We start from the raw sequence: 20,334 nt of genomic DNA on the forward strand, positions 1-20,334 counted from the left end.
CGGGGCCCGGGGTTATGCACGAGTGCGAGAGGGGCAGGCTGAGGGGACAGCCGTGTCCCCGGGGCCCAGGGTTATGCACGAGTGTGAGGGGCAGGCTGAGGGGACAGCCGTGCCCCCGGGGCCCGGGATTATGCACGAGTGTGAGGGGCAGGCTGAGGGGACAGCTGTGTCCCCCGGGGCCGGGGCGGCGCAGGGCGGCGCGGCTGCCCCACCCGTCGGGGCGGGCTCGGGCAGGCCAGGTGAGGCGCTCCCGGCTCTGCCCTTCCCTCCTCTCACAGCCCTCGGCCAGCCGGCGCTGCGGTTGCCGGCGCTATGGCGGAGTCCCAGGTGCTCCTGCTGGATGAGCTGCACGTCAACGAGAAGGTGACGGAGGCCCAGGCCCGCTTCTACTACAGCGAGGAACAGCGCCGAGCCCTGGAGGCGCTGGTGACCCGGGGCGAGGCGGCCTATCGGGAGTCGCTGAGGAAGGAGCAGCTCCGCGACTTTCTCTCCAGCCGGGAGCTGCAGGCCCTGCGGGGCAGCTGGCGGGGGTATGACGACCCCCGGGAGGGCGGCAAGGTGGCCCGGGGGCCCGGCGGCGAGACCCTCTCGCTGGCCTACTGGCCGGAGTGCTCGGACACAGAGGTGCCCCCGTTGGACTTGGGCTGGACCGACAAAACCTTCTACCGGGGCATCAGCAGGGTGGCCCTCTTCACGCACCCCCGCAAGGAGGAGAGCGCGCCGCACCTGAAGGAGGTGGTGCGGGAGATGATCCAGCAGGCGCAGAAGGTAGGGCCCGGCCGCCGCTCGACGCGGGTGCCCTGGCAGGGCCACCGCTGCCCGCCCATCTGCCCCCCGGGGCCGGGGGTGCCTGGGCACAGGGCCTGGCTGGGGGGCACATGGGTGGGGGGAGGCCAGAGCCCGCTGTGGCTGGGCTTCCCTCGCCGTGGGCCCTCCAGTGGGTCGGCATCCATCAGGCGGGGCTCATTCTGCCGTTTGTTGCCAGTGACCTTACGATTTGCCAAAGCTGATGCCTGGGATGGGGTTAAACCCTTGCACACCCGCCCCCTAAACTGAGGTTTCCTACCCACGCCTGGGATTTCCTACCTGTGGTTCGCTTTGTCCTGTCCCAGTCTGATTCCCTGGCTCAGGGGAAGGCAGACCATGATGCTGTTACAGCCACCCCTCCTGTACATGCAGGTACCCCTAGTTAAACACAGGGCATCGAATTTTTTTATGGGGTGGTGGGTTTGGGGTTTATTTATTGTGGTCTCAACATCATCCAGCCTGGACAGCAAGCAGCCAGAGTCCAGACATGTGGCTGTGCCTCCTTTGGCCCAAAAGGACTGTTTGTGGTGACAGGGCACCTCGGGCAAGAAAACAAATCAGGTGCGATGCTACAAAAGCTCACGTTGAATAGATGGGGGCAACGACGAGGTTTTTCTAGGTGTGGGTGAAGTTTCCAGGCAAGACCACCCAGGAAAAGATCCCCTTCAGAGCTGACATTCCCCCTGGGGAAAGGGTATAACATAAGAAACTTAGTTCCTGCTCTTAGTTTTGCTGCTTTCTGTTCTTTCTACTTCCTCATTCAGCAGTTATTTCCTTCTTCACCTGCCCCCACCCCACCAGCACAACTTTTGCAGACTCATTAAGACCAAATCCGCTTGGAAACACAGAAAACTTTCCAGAGAGGCATTAATCCAGCAGGTGATCTCCTCGCCTCTCTGCTTGCAGAGGTACATGCACAACCCATAATCCGGTTCAGCAACTGGTGTGATCAGTTGTATAGAAGACCCAGAAACTGTTAAATCCTTACACTCTTGTTTTAGTGGGACTTCACATCCTTTTTGCACTGCCACAAATGCTTCTACAGACTATACAAGGACTGGGAAACCTAGCTCTTTTCAGTAGCTGTGCCTGGCACCTAAAAGTAATTAATTCCTTTGTAGATTTTTATTTTGTTACTGACTGGATGAACTGTGCCCCTCCTAGCCCAAAGGTAGTTTCACCTTTAACAGCCATTTGAGCGCTTAATGGTCCTTTTCATAGATAACGGCCTCTTGTGTTCAGCTGACCTGGCTAGCAAAAAAAGTCTCCAGGTAGCAGCTTTTCGTTCAGCAGATGAGAATGGGTTTTGTTGGGTTGGGTTTTTTTGAGGGAGGTCTAAACAGATACTGGTAATATGTGGCACATGTCTGTGGGTGGCTTATCATTAGTGTTTTATAAACATACGTTAATGAAGCTACCTTGCTGCAATGAGATTGGCAAGTTAATGCTTGCCAATCTTCAAATATCTATGAAGAGCTAGGCACACCTATGGGCCCTATAGATAAGTTTATTATCCATGATGGGTAAAGGAATGGGGAAAACCTCTTGCAGGAGTAGACAAGACACTCGTGCTCTGACTTGCTGTATTTGGGAATGCTCCTAAGTAATTATGACAGACCACCAGCTGTGGCAGGGGTTTGAGAAGACTAAAACAACAACAGGCGTGGGTCACCCACTGCATGTTTTGCTGGCTTGGAAGTGCCTTCTGCAAGGCAGCTCATTTGCTTTTTGTTCAGGACTGCAGTTTTCATGCATTTAGTCCACAGTCTTGCAAAGAAGCCTGAACTGACCCAGGGCCCCAAAGCCTGGAGGGAACCATCTCTTCATCTTGCAAGGCCAGTACTAACAATTAATGGTTTGTCTGGGATATGGTATAATTTCTGCAGTCATTGGACTCATTGCAAATGGAGGGGATGGAAAGGAAACAAGTTCACACTTTTGGTATTTATTCTTGATCAATTCCTTATGTGGATGTTCTTACTTCAAATGAATATTCTCTGGTGTTCTTGCTCCTTGGTAGCTACATCCATACCACACTGTGTGGAGGGGAGAGGGAGCATAACAGGCCTGAAGTAATGCATGAACAACATTTTTTAATTATAATCTGCCTGTATATGAAGTTGTTCAGGAATAAAGTAGCTCAGGTTCACTGTATTTTAATTTTCAGAGGTTCTGGTAACATTCCCTGCATCTTGCTGCTTTGTGCTGGGAAGTGAGAACCTAGGCAGGACCTGAAATCCACTTCCACCTAGCAGAAGTTATTGAGGGACTTGCTATTAGTATAATGTAGTTCCACCATAGTTCACCTGTGTCAGGAACCTACATGTTAATGAGGAGCGTAAACACAATGTCAGCTCTTTTTTTCTTTTTCTAACAAAGAAAGGCTTGTGTAAGCACTGTTGACAGATGAAGACTGACGGAACAGACGTGTTGGTTGTTGTTGGCCATACAAGCAGAGACTCAGCAAACACAGTAGGGGACATTTACTGTGGCATCGCTTTCCCAAAAGCAATTTATTCAAGGGCATTTTTCAAAGGAAAGGTCTCTGATGAGATTTATTCCCCCTTCCATAGGGGGTTCCTGCAACTTGAGCCTGCACCTCTTCCAAACTTCAAGTGAAGAAAATCCAACTGTTCGATCCAGTCTTCAGCTCCATTCACACCTGTATGTGCCATCCCCAGCACAGCTTGGCTTGTGACTGTGACCTCAGCACCTGGGTAATTAAAATTTGGGCAACTCTATTCCCAGCATACTGTCACCATGAGAACTCTGACCTGGCAAGTTGACGTTTCCCAGCAAGACTAGGAAAGCAGTAGTTTTCCTCATTCATAACCTTTCAAATTTGGGGAGAATAACTTTTTTTGGGCAGAAAACTGAATTGATATTTCTAATGGTGTAGAAGATACAGAAAGGGAGAGAAAGACAAAACACGTAAGATCAGCATTAAAGTTGCCTGTAACCTTCTTGGTTTTCTTGTTACTCATCCTATGAATGTTCAGGCTTGTCTGTCACATTAGCGCAACTTTTTGTTTTTATGTAAAAGCTATACCTGGAAAGAGGGATTAGTTTTATACCAGAAAAAATGTACATGTCAAGAGAGGGAACAATCATTTTGCCTCTAAATCTTGAACACACACCCCAGTCCCTTCCTGACAAATATGAGGTGTTTATGCTCCATAAGACATTTCTCGGGAAGACAGCCCTGAGAGCAGACTTCTTGCAGGAAACTGGGGAAAAGGGAAAATAAAATTCTTGTTGTCTGCACTGTGCACCATGGCTGAGGATTGAGGCCCTGATTCCTCTGCACATTCATTCTTCCATTACTTGTCTTCTGATTAAGTGTTAGAGCTGTGTTTTTCACTCTTCTTTTTCAATGTGTTTTCTTCTTTAAGTGGATCCCTACAGAGGCAACAAAAGTTTCACAATACAGAGGAAAAGCTAGGTATGTGGCTTTGGCATTCCTCAGGCTGCTGAAATAAGCCACCACCCTCTAGAAGAAGGAGAACCCACAAAGACATCTGTTAAGTTCCTTCCAAAGTGCAGCAGGAGCCAAGCCAGAAAATTACAAGATTATTGGTAGTGCTTAGGCATGTACATCCCTGTACTTTTCTCTCCCCTGTATCCTCTTCTTCCATATTCTGGTATCAGTGATCTCCTTTATTTTGTACCAGAGTGATGGGCCTCCCTTTCATTTCCTAATATTTTATTCAATTGTCTGTCTACTGTCTTTTTATTTCCAGATTATTGCAGTGGTCATGGATGTATTTACAGACAGGGACATCTTCCGTGACATTGTTGATGCAGCATATAAGCACTGGATCCCTGTCTATATAATCCTAGATGAGGAAGGTGTGAAGCTCTTCCTGGAAATGTGCAGATGCCTTGACCTCAGTGACTTGCAGATACGGGTAAGATATTCAGTACCGAACCGTTATCTCCTGCAGATCATTGGCCTTTTTCAGTGGTAATAAATCTTGGAATTCACTTTGACAGGCAAACACATCTCTTCCTCCCTACAAGTCACATCACAGTACTTAGGCAGGGGGTGATGGAACACAGAGGGATAAGACAGTGGCTTGCTAATACAGAAGGAAAGAGAAAGGAAAGATTTGATTTTTTTGCCTTTCACCTGATACTGAGGTCTGTGTAGTTTCCTGGCTTTTGTGACCTAAAAATTCATGTTTGGGAAGAAAATGGTCTGAGGAAATTCTTGTGGGTCTGCTACACAAAGATTCAACCCAGAGTCCAGAGTAGCTCTTCAGAGTTCTTATCTGCATGGATCCCAGTTATAGGACACATACACTCTGTGAAATCAAGACTTCCCTACCCAGCTGTGATTATCTGGGGGTGAATGAGCTTGTAGTCCTCCTTTCCTTGACAACATAAGGGACTGAGGAGCGTAGCTGCTCCCCAGTTCCGTATTAGAGTGTGCCTTCATACAGCACACAGAGCACAGCATAGTAGTCAGCCTGGCTTAGCTGGCAGAAGCAGCTTCAGTAGGATCTCATTCCATTACAAAGAGACTGAAATCCTTTGTGTGTTTATAGTTAGTACTGTATTCCATGCTTTTTTCATGTTTTTTTAGTCACTGTCACTACTACAGACTTGTTTGAATAGTGGAAAAGTTGCTAGGTTGGAAACAACCTATGGGATGCCAGACTCACTGTTCTTGTGATCCGGCTGTTCTTCTGAGCAGTGGAAAAAAAACCCAAAAGTGCCTTTTTGCCTGGAGGAAGGGCAGATCTTCCATAAACAGTCAATTAATAATTAAAAAAAGAAAACCAAACAAAGCCACAACCAAAACTCAAAAAGCTCTGAAGGTTATAAAGGCTCATATTAACCATTTTAGGAGAACCATCTTAAATCTGGATGAAAATTACTTGCATATATCTGAACAGTGCTCCTCTGAACTACCTCTCTGCTTCTGAGTTTCTGGACTTCAGCAAAAAAGACATCCAGCCAAGCAGCTTTCTCATCTTTCTCCAAAACAGAGATGGAAGTTTCTTTCCTCTGGTGTCTTTGAAAGCAAGACATGCACATCATTATAATAGACCTGTTTCGAGCTTCAGGGGTATTCTGTAGCCTAGTGTATTTGGTACAAAACTGTGAAATCACAGCAGTGGTTCCATTTGCTCCAGTACCTGTTTCCCAATATTTTTTGTCACCGTGTCATCATGTGCAGGAACGATGACTTCAGTACTGCGTATTTTAACTCCTGGATAGAGTGAATAAAAAATGACCTGGCATTTTAGAAATAAGTTACAATGCTATTGGAGATGTGAGTTCCTTTTTGTCTGCCTTCTCCATCTTTAAACAGTAAGTGATCCCCTTCTTCTCTTCATCTTACCTCTTTCTCTGTAGGCATCTACACAGACTTTACATTTCAAAACTAGTCACTACAGTCACATGCTACAGCAGTGACTAGGTCCTGCAGCAGCCTAGTTGCATTACCCTTTCCAAAGAGGAAGAGTTTGAACTGATGCCATCAAAAGCAGGAGAAAACTCTTTTGTGTCCCTTCTGTGCTTCCCTTCTCTCACTGCAGGCCTTGCTGTGTTTTTCATTAGGCTCCTTCAGCTAAAAAAAGTCCAAATACAAGCTGAGCTGAAGGAGGTCCACTGAGAAGAACTTTTTAATGTCATTCTTTGACCTAGTCCTTCGCTCTTCTGCAGAGCTCCAGCCCCCAGAGTGCTATCTTTCAACTTTCCCTGCTCTTTTCCCATCTATTTCATACTGTATCTTAAATTCAACTTAAGGTTGTTGTATTCCCGTTCCAAAATGGATAACACTTTAGTTAATCTTGTTAAGCTCAATGCAATTTATTCCTTTAAATGGTACTATGGAAGGACTGGGAAGAGCCTTCTTGTAAGGGGAAGACAGGTCATTTGCCTCTCAGGGAAGATGATGTCTTAGTATCCTGCCCAAGGCTGCCTTGGATGTATCTATGCTGCTGCTTGGGTCAGTATGGCAGAAATCATCATATAGTGATTCCCCTGAAGCCAGGTTTTAGATACCCAAGGAATCTTAAGAAAAGGTAAAGTTTCTCCTTGAGGACTCCCTCCACCCCCATGTCATTGATGTAATGTGTCAAGAGTTGTTTTGAACTTTCAGTGTTGAAGACCCAGATTTAAAGCAACAAAGCAAGTTGGGCCTCTGGTCTTGTTCAGGCAGAATTATTTTGTCCTACACTTCTTGATCACAGAGGATGTTGGAATTGCTGAGGAAGAATGAGAAACTCTAGTGCAGTTAACTATCATTCACCCATTTCGTATTTATGACGTGTCTCTTTCCTAACATCTGCTTTGATGTCCGAGTTTCTTCTACAGATTTTCAGCAACAGGGAAAAGATTCTTTCCTTACACTGTCTTTTTGTGTAATCATTGTGTTTTCTTCTAAAAGATTTTCACCAATGGGCCACAGTTTGTCAGCAAAGGAATTGCGTACTCTTCCTTCACACCCTTCTTCCCACTTGCCTTCAAAATACTTTTGCAGGATGTAGAGGATGGCTTTTCCTCAGAAAGTTGCAGCAATGTGGGATATAACTTCAAGGTTTAGAGGCAAATTCTGATCCCAGGGAAAGAGGGAGAGAGATGACACACTACCATGGCCTGTCATTGCTGCCGGGTCAGGATGCTTATTCTGTCTTCTGTCATCACCAGATGCTTAGGTTGTTCTGTGATTCCTGCTCTTTTGTTATTGCCCTGTTCATCCAATGCTGAGTGAATACTTCAATGGTCCTAACACTGGGAGATTTACTGATAACACTGGATTTGCCCTTTGTCTACACACAGCACTGGGTGTTTTCACAAAATTCCTGGCTGTTGTATTATTTTGAAAGGGCAAGGTATCATGACCTGCTGACAGTTTCACAGGAGGGAGACTGCTGTAGGAAGAGAGTACCTCACTCCACAAAGACAAAAAGTTTTTTTTTTACTGACTCCAAGCATGAAATGAGAAAACCTCAATTTTTGTCTGAAGGGCTGGAGATCACTCGAAATGCATTTAAATTCAACCCTCGGCATATTCATCCTGGGATGTAAGTAAGAGTGTCTTGCGTGTATGAGTCATAAGGCTTTCTGAGCCTACAGGACATGGTTTGCCAGACTTCTGTTATGTTTGACAGAGGAGTGTTCTTTGGAGATTACAGTGAATCAAAGTTCTCATAGACACAAAATTCATACCCACAAAAAGTCCTCTTCTTGTTGACCTGAGGGTGAGCATTATTACCAGTTTTTACATGCGTTTTCTTTCTCCCCATGCTTCTGCTAATCAAGACCACAGTAAGAAACACTCCTGCTTAAAGACAGCAAATTCATCTAGAGCTCCAGGGAATGAGTTACCTGCAGGAAGTTCACCTTCATGTTAATTTTTGCATTCATTTTCCCAACATGTAAGGAGTTCCTCCCCTCACTCCAGGAATTCTTAAAAGTTTCTGTCTAAGAATTTTTTGGAATTTCATTTTTGTATTTCATGTCTTTCCTCATTGATTCCTAACTCAAGTGAGGGAGAACATAAGTGTAATGTGATACAGTGCTGTTGGGTTTTTAATTATCTGTTAAATAAATCTTTTAGGCTGCTTGTGACCTTTTGAAAATGGGGGCTGACAAGGCTCTTTTTTTGCAAAGAGCCAAATAAATAAGACCCAGTAATGACCTTGGCAGGCCAGGTCCAGCTAGCTGCATTCCATCCTATGCTACTTGAATACCTGTAAGTTTTACTGTTTTGTCAACAAGCACGTCTTTTCCAAAACTGTTCAGGGCAAACACATAGGATAAGTCTGCAGTATTTCCCAGCATTACTTGGTGGCTGCTTCCAGATTATGGCTGTTTTGTATCCCTGTGTAAGATGAGCTCCTACCATCCGTCTCTTTGACCTGGAGGTCTGATCACCAGAAATTAGGATCTTGCAGGTCATGAATAATAAAAAGTCCTTTACTGTTGTTACTGTGGTCCTGTCCACATGAATCCCAGATCTCTCTTCCTCTTTCCCCCCTTCTGTGGTACCTCCATCTAGGTTTTTAGAGTGGGAAATAATGGGGGTTTGTGCCCCCCCTACCTCAGCCCTGTGCTCGGGTGAAGCAGTAGTCCAAGAAAACAAAGGATAGGAGCTACCTCATCAGATGCTGTTGGCTGAAGTGATCTGATTTTTCCAGGGATGGCAGAAAGGGCATCTCCACATTTTGAAAAACACAGTTGATATAAGGGACTGTTGAGTAACTGTAATCTATCAGTTACTGCTTTTTTTCTGTTGCCTCTCCTTAATCTGTTTTACATATGTTAGTTTACAGAGGTTGTTCATGCTATCCTTCCCAACTTGAAATAAAGATCCTTGCTTGCTTTGCAACATATATATATCAGCAGTTGTTCTAAGAGGGAAGGTACACACAGGATTCCCTGGTGGAAGTACTTGCAATGCTTCCCTTTAGAGTCTGTCTTCTATGTCGCCCCTACTCAACCCCGCCTTGGGAGCACTACTTCCCAGGTCTGTCATAGAATCGCCTGACATGGTCAGAGTTGGAAGGGACCTCTGGAGATCATCTAGTCCAACCCCCTTGCTAAAATAGGATCTCCTACAGCAGGTTGCACAGGATTGCGTTTTGAATATCCAGAGGAGACTCCATAACTTCTCTGGGCAGCCTGTTCCAGTGCTCTGTCACCCACAAATTAAAGAGGTTTTCCTCATACTCAGATGGAACTTCTGTGGTTCAGTTTGTGCCCAATACTCCTTCTCCTGTTGCGGGCCACTAACTGAAAATAATCTGGTCCCATCCTCTTGACATTCGCTCTTCAGATATTTGTATCCATTTGTAGGATCCCCTCTCAATCTTCTCTTCTCCAGGCTAAGCAGGCCCAGGTCTCCCAGCCTGTCCTCATAAGGGAGATGCTGCAGTCTCCTCATCATCTTTGTCGCCCTCCACTGGACCCCCTCCAGTAGTTCCCCGTCTCTCTTGAACTGGGCTAGCCCGGAGCTGGACACAGCGCTCCAGATGCAGCCTCACCAGGGCAGAGCAGAGGGGGAGGATCACCTCCCTTGACCTGCTGGCCTCAATTGACAACTTGTGCATTGAACTGAATGATTCTTTGTGACACTGTTGTGTCACAAACTCTCAGTTGTCGCGTGACAACTAAGTGTCAGTCAACAGCACAATGTATTGCTGACTTTCTAAATGGGGTCTTAATTTAATTTTCTGTGGATTCAGGGTGAGGTTTAAATGTGTGTCACAATAAAGTAACAAAGACTGATTCCTTCACTGTATTATGATGCTCTGTCAGGCTTGACTGTTACCAGTCTGTATTAAGTTGCTGCCAGGGAGACGTTAGTCACTGCTTGTGATGAGGAGTGGTGTAAGCCTGTGTAAAGGAAATGTGGAAATTTAATGCAGACTGCAGCTTCCGTAAGCCAGGATATAACAAAGCTTAAGCAGGCTTCTGCAAGAATACAGGTCTGGAGGGGGTCACTCCTATCTGGTGAACAAACTGGTTTTCTACCCAAAATATTTGTTACTACCGGAACACTAGTGCCCCCCCCGCAAAATGGCTGCAATCTCACCTCATTTATGTTTGTCTTTCTTCTTTTGTTGTTGTGTAGTCTTCAGTACGTGAACCCAGGCTTGTTCCTCCTCTGTACAGCTTGATATATCAGTCTACAAATGCTCCAAGATCCTTCAAGGCAGAAAACATTATACAAATAACCTGTTAAGTGACTCGATGTTTATATGACTTTGTGCTTATTTTCTTCATTTCAAGATGTATTTATGCTCTCCTGTGCCTATTTTGTTCAAGGAAGTTTATGTGTTCAGCTGTTTGGTTCTATCCCTCTGTGCCTTTCTAAGTGTTACATAGCTCAGTTACTGCAGGAATTCAAGTGTGCTTTCTTTCCAACAAAAGAAGGTGGTGCAACATAAAAACACAAAATCCACACTTGTTACATGCTAAGCAACTTCCTTCTCGCACAGGATGATAATTATTGGTTCACAAATGTACATGATATGTCAGAGCTGTTGACTGATTTGAAAAACGGAGGTCCTTGTCACTTGCAGTCAATATTCTATGGTTTGGCAAATCCTGCATCCAACTTTACTCGGCAGGGGGAAAGAATTACTTCAGGTGATCAGCCAGCCAACAAATGTTATTCTAAACACTGGAAAGGGCACCCTTTCTCCTGTGCTCTACCCAACCTGCATTCAGCATCCCACACATATGACTCACTGCTAGGCCTTGGGCAAGTCACTTCATCTTTTTTTCTCCTGGGCTCCTCATCTTTAAAACAGGGTAATAATACTTTCAGCAGTGTTGGGAGCATTAATTAGCTAATGCCCACACAGGACTCCAGACAGATCAAGCATGCAAAATAGTAGTATCATCAGTTACTTTTAGTCAGAATTTGTATTGCCACTGCTGTATTTCAGTGGGGGAAATAGGAGCAGATTCAAAAGGTAAGAGTTATATTCAGGAAAAAAATTTTTTGAAAGATATCTGCATTCTTATAATGACTTGTTGCTGCATGCTGATTTCTAGTCTTATCAATACTTAAGCTGTCAGTGAGGTTTATAACAGTAGGACTTAGCTCTTTGCGGGATCCAAGGCTGTGCTAGCATTAGCCCAATCCTCATGATTCTTCTGCTCTGCAGATGGGGGAAGAACAAGGCAAAGGTGAATCGACTTTCCGAGAACATCATAGGGAATAGTGTCAGAAATGTGATTATGCTTGGGACTGCCTGACTCCCAACCCTGGGTTTATTACTCCAGATTACAATACCTTTTAGCTTTTCTTTGTTAAAGAATTCTTACAGAGACAGGTGGTGGAATGAAGAAAATGGTCTAAATTTGTGTGTCAGAGCGACAAGGTAATTTGCTCTAAACTTACACTGACAATCAATACTTCTGGGTTTTGCTGCGGGTGGGGGGAGGGGCATTTCATGTTAGACAGTTTGGCAATTCAGCCTCATGTAGCCAGGACCTACGAGCAGAATAACAGTCCATTGTGCAGATACGTTCTTAGAGTAAGCCCAGGCGCACATCTGTTGTTGAAAATCATGTAACCTTAAATAAGTTTTTTCTCTGTGATTTGTAGTGCTTTCTTTTATAAGTTGTAGGTTTGCTGGCCAAAGGGTGTGAGACGGGACATTTGGGGAGAGGTATTTTTTTTCTAAGTACTGCTATTCGTCTTACAAAAAGGTTTTCCTTCCTTTTATTCAGAAATTCTTCTTTGCTGATCTATTCAGGGCATCAGCAGAGACACTGATCCTACTACTTTTGCTCAAAAAAAGTTCTGTATTTTTTCACTCTCCATTGAACAGTGAGGAATCTGGGTGGACACTGTAACTATTTGGGGTTCTTAGCAAAATTATAAAGCTCAGCATTCTCCTTTTGTTATAACAGACAGGAAACATATCTTTTAAGCAATGGAATTGTTTCCTCCTCTATTCTCTAATAATTAAATTGTCTAGTCTTCTAATTTGCCCAGTTTTGTCAATCTATATGTTGTGGGGAATCCGAACACAAGCACAAAAAGAACCTGATATAGACCTGTCTCATACATTTACCTCCAAGTAACTGTGTCCGTTGCACTGCGCAGGTGTTGGAAAGTCCCTTGGTTTTGTGGTCCTGCTAACATAATCCAGAGAAGAGCTCACAAGTGCCGTGGAATAGGGATCAGGATTCAGAGTGCAGATGTGACTCAGTGTTTCCTCTGATTCATTACCTTGAACTGGGCTGGGCCTTCTGAGCTAGAGCACAGAGCTGGAGATGGAGGATTATTTGATTTTGAAAGCATTGTCTTGCCAGTGGGATAAGATGAATAGCTGAAGACAGCAGGCAGGGTTACGAAGATGCTGACCCATTGAACAAGACTATAAACTGATGGAGGGGAGTGACTTCTAGATAGGATGACAGTGGGTCTTACGGCACTATGCTTTCCTTTCTGCAGCCCTGCTGATTTCTAGTGGCTGATACAAAATGAGCTGTAGTCCCAGAAGTAGTGAGATAATGTGAGTGACATGTTAAGACTTGGAGCTGGCAATTATCTAATTCTCTGCCCTACTTACTGTGACATTTTGTCTTTTCACCTCCCTGTTAGAATATCCGCATACGTTCTGTGACAGGAGTTGGGTTCTACATGCCAGCAGGGAAGATCAAAGGCACACTGGCATCCCGATTCCTGATGGTGGATGGTGAAAAGGTGGCCACTGGATCATACAGGTGGGTTGCTTTTGCTTAAGGCAAAGCTACATTCTTTGTGTAAAGAATGGCTCGTGTCTTTGCTGGAGAGTATTCTTCCCATGTCACTCCCTTTCTTATCCCAGCCTCTGTAGTCTGTGTGGCATCTGTAGAAACTGGAGTGGGATGACAGAGAAGATGGCGTAAAGCATAAGCTACTCCTGAGAGAACAGAACACGCCCATGCTAGTGGACCATTTCAGTGGGCTAGAGAGAGTTCCACACTGCATCAAGTGGTGGTCTGCAAGGACTCCCCACCAGCCACTGTGCTCAGTTCTCTTCAGTGTGATTGTCAGTCTGGAGACCCTCCTGTTGATGCACTGTTGCTTTTCTAAAAGGGTAAACTGACCTTCAGAGTTTTAGGGCCTTTTCTTCCAGATCTGGTCTGCGTGCCTGATGAACAACAGTAATAGCTAGCTTAATGTATCTGTCCTGACCCATCTTGGCAAGGACCTATGAGCAGATGTCACAGTGCTGCATATTCCCATATAGTGTCTTAGATATTGCTAGGTGGGCTGGGTCAAGTATGCACCCCAAAATCTAATGTTGGTTCTGTTTCCTACTCTTAGCTTCACGTGGAGTTCATCCCACATTGACAGAAACATCCTGCTAGTCTTGACAGGACAGCACGTGGAGATGTTTGACATTGAGTTTCGTGAGCTCTATGCCATCTCAGAGGAAGTTAATTTATACAAGGAACTGGGTATTGCTAACCCATTCCTTCTCGGAATTGGGAAGCCAGGCCTTCATTCCTCCACCGTGGCTCGGAAGTTCATTAACCCCAAGTATGGTTTAGTGGCAGGGGCAGCCCGTGGTGATATGATGCTGTGGGCTTCACGGCACCGGCAGGATAATCAGGGGAACATGGAAAAGGAGGAAACAAATGAGTCAAAGAAGCGGTTAAATCAGTTTCTGAATGACTTAGTCACATTGGAGCAAGAGTTCCCAGAAATTGATCCACCACTAGAGAACTTGAACAAGCTGAATCGGAGCCCTCAGAAACTATTGTCCCGGCTCCACATGGACCTGAAAAGTAAGTCCAAATCCAGAGAGTCTATTCGTGATGTGAAGAAAGAAGATGCACAGGCCAATTCAAAGCAAGGAAAACGGTTTGCCAGCGGGCTTTTCGGTCGCAAGGCCAAACGGTCTCCAGGCTCAAGCATTGAGGCAAATTCTTTTGCCAGTGAAGGACACTCAGGAGAAGACCTTGGGAACATGAAACTGGAATATGAGCAGCTCAGCATTGGCCGTGCCAGTGTTCGGAGCACTGGAGGCATCTCAGGTAAAACCTCTTCTACCAGCATATTCTGCTTCTGTGTTCCTTGTTCTGAGTTTGGCTGATTGGTGCAAACGTATACAATATAGGCACCTGTGGGAAGATCCTGTTATTTTCTTTCTATTAAAATGAGTGGGATCAAAGGAGAGTAGAAGTTGTATCAAATGATGAAGGCAATTTAATGGCAGTCTTATTGTAAAGTTGGTACTTCTCAGGTACATTTTTTCTCATACTTCCAGCAAGCGGATGTGAGAATAAGGGAGAGAAAGGTAGATGTCTCCTTGTGTAAAACAGGTTCTGTGTACAGTTCACAACGCGCCCTGCCCTGATAAACAGCAGCAGTATGTTCACTATTGTAGTGGCTAGCAGGGTGCAGACAGATTTTCAGTGTAACCTCACCTTTCCCATTTGAGTTTAGTCAGATGTGTTTACTGTGACAAATTACTGGTAGAGAAGAGAGGAAAATGCATTTATGTTGAGGTGAGGGGGCAAGAAGAGGAGGACAGGGTGGAAGCCTTTTTTGTTTGCTCCTTTATCACTTTCTGAAACAGGGGAGAAGCTTACAAAAGCAGAAGCTATGGAGAAGTACTAGATCTCAACTTTTCTTCCTTTGTTAATGCACGGTTGATATTTTCACTAAGTCCTTCCAAGGCTTCATCCTGTTGAAAACACAAATTACACAGATTTCTCCCAATTTATGGGTTCATAGCTAACTTCCCGACATTTTAGATATTTTGTCAGACTGAAGTAAATCTATGGGCTATTCAGTCTGATTGTCTTCCTCTCTCAGTGAGCTGTGCTGGCTGTAAATACATCCTGCTCCACCAGGAAAATAAACTAGTTCCAGGGAGAAAATTTGTCCTCAGCTTGTCTGGCCAGAGACCATTCTGTGCTCTGACGAATGTGAAATGAAGGTGTAGAGAGACTGAATTCTCTTGAGACTGCCATGAAATGGGAAGACATTGTTCTGGGACCAAAAAGAAAAGCGTGGTATTGGGAAGGTCAACCACAGCGACTGATTAGGTTCTTAGAAATATTTCTAGCTGGATAAAGGACAGACTCAAAAATGCCAAATGAATACAAGAGAGATGAATCGTAAGAAGGTATGGATAGTTTATTTAGGACTGTATTAGACCTATTTTAGGATGTGCATTTGGGAAGGCAGAAGTAAACCGTGGTCTAAAGAGGTCCTTTCTCCAAATCACTTCATGTCTTCAGCACACACAGGGTGTGCTACCAGGCCCCATTCCTCAGAGCCTGGAAAAACAAAACCGGTGAAGACTATAGGGGGATGTACGGGCATTTCCCCTCGGAGGAATGGACCCGAGGGCTTGCACTACCCTCTAGTGACAGAAGTGGAGAATTGTGTAATCTCTGATTTGTCAGCACTTCACAATATCAGAGATTTACTGCATTTCTCACTGCCAGCTCTTTTAAAGCAGACAGCCCGCCATTCCCACAATGCCATGATGAAATTAGGCCCAGACTGAGACACGGAAGAGATGGATGTCTCTAACTGAACGGTGGGGTGCTGCAGCCTTCAGGGGCATTGCACAGTCAGGGCAGCAGGGATGTCCCTGTTCCTTTTAACACAGTGGATCTGTGCCAGACAGTCTGATGCTTGATCTGGACCATTTCCACAAAAACACTATCGTGGTATTATGTTCAGGTTTTATTCATGGCCTCTGCTACTTCCTGAGGGCTGCCATCTCTTTCAATAAAGGGGAAGGAAAATTGAGAACAGGTGCAGGGAAGGCACAGAGGTCCAGCACACCAGCCTTCCTGCTGTGCTCTTCCTGACCTGGTAAGTCTTTCTAAGGAGTCCATGCAAGTTTGGGTTTTTTTTTTTGTTTTATGCAAATTGAGAATGCCTGTTCACAGAGGCAACGGGAGACTCCACAGCTTTTTAAGTATGCTGTAAGTAGAGTTAGGTCATCTGGTGTTGTAAGAGGCTGGAGGAAGACCACTGCTTGTGTGTTGCTTTTGAATTGAATTCTCTAGTCTAATGGTCCCAAAGTGGCATGTGAACAGAGGTGGTAGAGGGCATATTAGGAAGGTGGAGACTTGTGAGAAAGAGGAAAAAAATTAGTTACCCAGAAGATCCTGCAGCTACTTAATCAGTAGCACATGCATCATTAGGATTTAATAAAAAATTCTTGAACATGGGCGTGGAATAGAGTTCCAACTTCAAGATAAAAATAGGAGGCACTTTGTTCTTGGGTAATCATAGGACTGACTTAGTTTTAGAAGTTTAAGTTGTCTTTGTGCAGGTTAGGATGCAATTATTCAGAACTTCACAGTTTGAAATAGCTGCCCTTACCTTTTGTAAAGATTAAACACCACACAAGCCCTGTAGGCCTGCCTGTGCACACATCCTCCAAAATCACTATTAATTCTGTAGTACCACAGATACACATCCCACCTTGCAAATGTGTAGAGACCAGATCCACATCCCAAGCAGCTTGCAAAGTAATCGAAGACATTATTCAAGCAGGCTAAAGGTCAGGTTCAGTCTTGTAAGAGCAAATGGTGATGAAAAGAATCTGAAGTGGGAAGGGAAGTGATGAAAGTGTGTTCTATGACGGAGTCTGAAAATCTGACTTGGTATTTACATGCTAGAAAAGGATACCTACAAGTCAGAATTGGGAGTCTGGAAAATACAAGGGCTACAGATGTCTCAAACTAAGTGTCCTAATTAACATCCTGAGGTACTGTCCTAGCACACTGCCGTGCAGACTGTGCTTTGTCTTACAAGGCTTTCTTAAACCACATCATCAAATTGACACAACTCTTAAATTTCACTGTTACCCTCTTAGGAACACAACAGCAGCAGCTCTGAACCTGACCAGAATCTTGTTAATTTTAAGCTGCTGCTTGGCAGACTGTGATCAGCAAAGACACTGACATCTGTGTGCAGTTTCTGGGAGCTACTGCAAGGGTTTGAAAGCTGTGTGCCTTTGGAAGGCACTGGCACTTTTTTTTGTTTATTCTCCCCTGCAAGAAGCAAAGTGGGCTCGTTCAGAAGAGTCTGCCATCCTGAGTTGCTCCATACATTGGCCTTCACTTCTCATGAATGTTGGTTGCAGAACACATAATAGCAGGATTTTGTGTTTCACTTTTGGATGGTTCTTGCAACAAGACACAGGTTTTACACCGGGCATTGCAATACCACAGAAGTAGTGCTTCATTATCACCGGTGTTTTTCAGCCAAAGTGGGATCATGGATGGGCAGTAACTGGAATTTTCAGCCTCCTTTCGAAAGAGAAAGAGGGGAACCTTGTTGGGTACATACAAGGAGGGTGTTTGCTCTAACTGTAGCAAGATCTGTAGGAAAAGGTCAGAAGACAAGAGTAGAAAGTGAGAAGAATGAAGTTGGGAGTTGAGATTAAGCAGAGCACAGACACTTTTGAAAGTAAATATGAGGCTCTTGAATGTGAAACAGACAGGGAGGGGAACGAGGGTAGTGAGGAGATAGCAGTAATGATGAACTCAGTAGTGACATAGCGAATGGGTCAAAGCTGGGACAGGAGGTAGAATTCAATGCAGTAGAGGAGGCAGTAGCGTACAGAGCAGCCACAAAAGTGAGGGCAGGTTGCAGTGCAGCCTCCCACGTGAATGTCAAGAAGTTGCAGTGTGGAAGAAGGTGGAGATAAGGAGAGGGAGAGGAGAAAGCTCTTCTCTTCCCCGTTAGCTAGAGGTGAGGAAAACATTGATCAAATACCCACAAGCAAGAGAATGACATGAAAAATGATTCACTGGAAGCCCAGTTCAGGGGCAGGGCTTGGGTTGAAAGCTCCCTCATCTTAGCAAGGTTGAGACTTCTCAGTACCATGTCACCATGACCTGTGGCAGTTTTCCTTCCCTGTTCTCACTCTGTATTGGGCACTGGCTCCAACCGCTTGGGAAATGCACATTTACCTTTGGTCTATACATCTATACGATACATGAATGGGGTCTGTCCTGTTCAGAGTGACTGCAAACTGCATGGCAGCCCCTCTCAGTACGTACTGCTCTGGGCTGTAGGTCATGTAAGCCTTGCTGAGCTGACAGCACAGACAGGCTCCCTTATTTGTAAAAGCCTCTGCAAATACACTTTAGTACAGTGTTGAAAATAATATTTTGGGGCATCCAGACCGACAACAGGCTGTAAAGGAGGAGATCAGACAGCAGTGCAAGCACTGAAAAGTACAGATACTGGGAGCAGAAGGAATCCACAGAGTGAGCAATGAGAAGAACAAAGATGATAAAAAATTGTGGCAGCATACTGTACTACTGAAGTGAGAGACCCTGAGGCCTCAGGATTTGTCTTGGAAGGAAATGGTGGAAATACAGGCGCTTGAGATGTTTAAAACGGGACATGAACAAACCTCTACTGAGAATGTGTGTGTGGATCAAATGGTTGAGATGACTTTTTTTTTTTTTTTTTTCATACCTCACTCTTTGGAAAACCTCCCACCCATGTCATGGCCAGGCTGTTTTTCAATGCCAGCTGGGACCCGAGAATGCCACTGAAGCTGGCCTAGGTACAGGCCAAAGCCTGGAAATACTGCTCCAGTAGTTTTCTCCACAGTATACACTGGATTTGCTCTTATTTTAATGTATTTTCATTTCACAGTAGTAGGAAATAAAACCACATGACAGTGAAGAGTAATGTAGGTCTAATACAAGGTGTATAGTAAAATGAGAGAGGATTGATGTGTGAGTCCAAACTTTATCCATGTCTTATTTATTTAACATTAACTTCTTTTCACTCCAGGTAACCTGGGTCCAAACTCCACTACAAGCGATAAAAACAAACAGTCTACCTGTGTGTTATCTTGATTGGGAAGGATTGTCTGGAGAACTGAAGACTGAACAAGCTGGAACAGTAAACTCTTGATTGATTTTGAACCTACAGCCATATCCTCACGCAGTGGTCTGTAAAGCCACTGAGCAGTCCTGGACGCACCTGGCACCCCCAGTTAAAGCACGTTTACTGGGTGAAGTATAGACTTTGGATGGTCGGTCCCTTAAATGAGGGTTAATGATGAATGTATTAGTCCATATGTCTGTGTGCACACGTATTTTAACCACTGTGATGACTGGTCTCAGAGCTCACTCTGTGTCCAGATAAATGTAAGAGATTTTCTGACTTACTTGTGCTGCTACTTCAGTCTGTCTAGCTACAGACTCAGAATTACTGTGTTGCTTTGTTTACTGCACTGCAGAAATGTATTGGTCTGACTGGCTGGAAGGCTAAATCCAATCAAGTGGCAAATTCTGGGTGAAATAAGGATGTTTACAGACAGTATAGCAATCCTTTGTCCACAGGGAGCCTTTCTGTAGATTCCCGTTGTCGCTTATCGACACAGTGGTCTGGGAGAAGGGTTTAGCTAGCAGAGGCCAACAGATTAGTATCTTAACTGTTTCACATCATAAATATAGCAGTTGAACAAAGTGATTTAGCAAGAATGCAGTAAAGGGAAAAATGGAATATAGGAGGATGTTTAACCTAGAGACCGGGTCAGGAGAAATGCCTTCTAAGAGGGACTGAGCAGGATCTGGGAGCAATAATGCAGCCTTCAGTGGCTGCTACAAAATCCTGTTTGTTGCCAACTCAGCAGTACTTTACCGTTCATGGAAAATGAATGATTAAGGAGCACATATTTGAGGGTTGAAAGAGGAAGCAGAGGAGGCATACAAGCTTTTCAAATGTTCCTTTTTTTTTAAAAAAAAAAAAAGAAAGAAAAAGAAGTTAACCTTTCCAAACTCTAAATCATGCCAAAATTGAGAGCTTTGATCCATAAGAAGCACTGCATGCAATCAGACCAAAGGCTATCTAATCTGCTGTCCTGTTTCTGAGGACAGCCAGTAACAGGTGATCACATAAGTATAAAATATAAAGCTTGTATACAGAGGTTTTTCTCTGCACCATTCCAGCAGTCTATGGACTTCCTGAACTGGCAGTTCCTTCTGGACCTGGCCTTAATGAATGCACTTAGTCCCTTTTTAAAAAAAACTTTTCTACTTTTGGCTGCCAGAGTGTTCTGTAGCAGT

At 44.7% G+C, this 20,334-nt stretch overlaps 1 protein-coding gene across 1 annotated transcript; it reads left to right on the forward strand.

Annotated features, from left to right (window-relative positions):
- Positions 1-297: 297 nt before the first annotated feature.
- On the forward strand, positions 298-19,119 carry FAM83F (family with sequence similarity 83 member F). Its single transcript, XM_055712347.1, has 5 exons — positions 298-768; positions 4,548-4,715; positions 12,884-13,005; positions 13,592-14,304; positions 19,055-19,119. Exons 1-5 carry the CDS (start codon positions 313-315, stop codon positions 19,117-19,119), a joined length of 1,524 nt encoding a protein of 507 aa, XP_055568322.1. The 5' UTR covers positions 298-312.
- The last annotated feature ends 1,215 nt before the right edge of the window (positions 19,120-20,334 follow it).

Source organism: Falco cherrug, chromosome 5, assembly GCF_023634085.1.
Source record: "Falco cherrug isolate bFalChe1 chromosome 5, bFalChe1.pri, whole genome shotgun sequence".
Lineage (NCBI taxonomy): Eukaryota > Metazoa > Chordata > Aves > Falconiformes > Falconidae > Falco > Falco cherrug.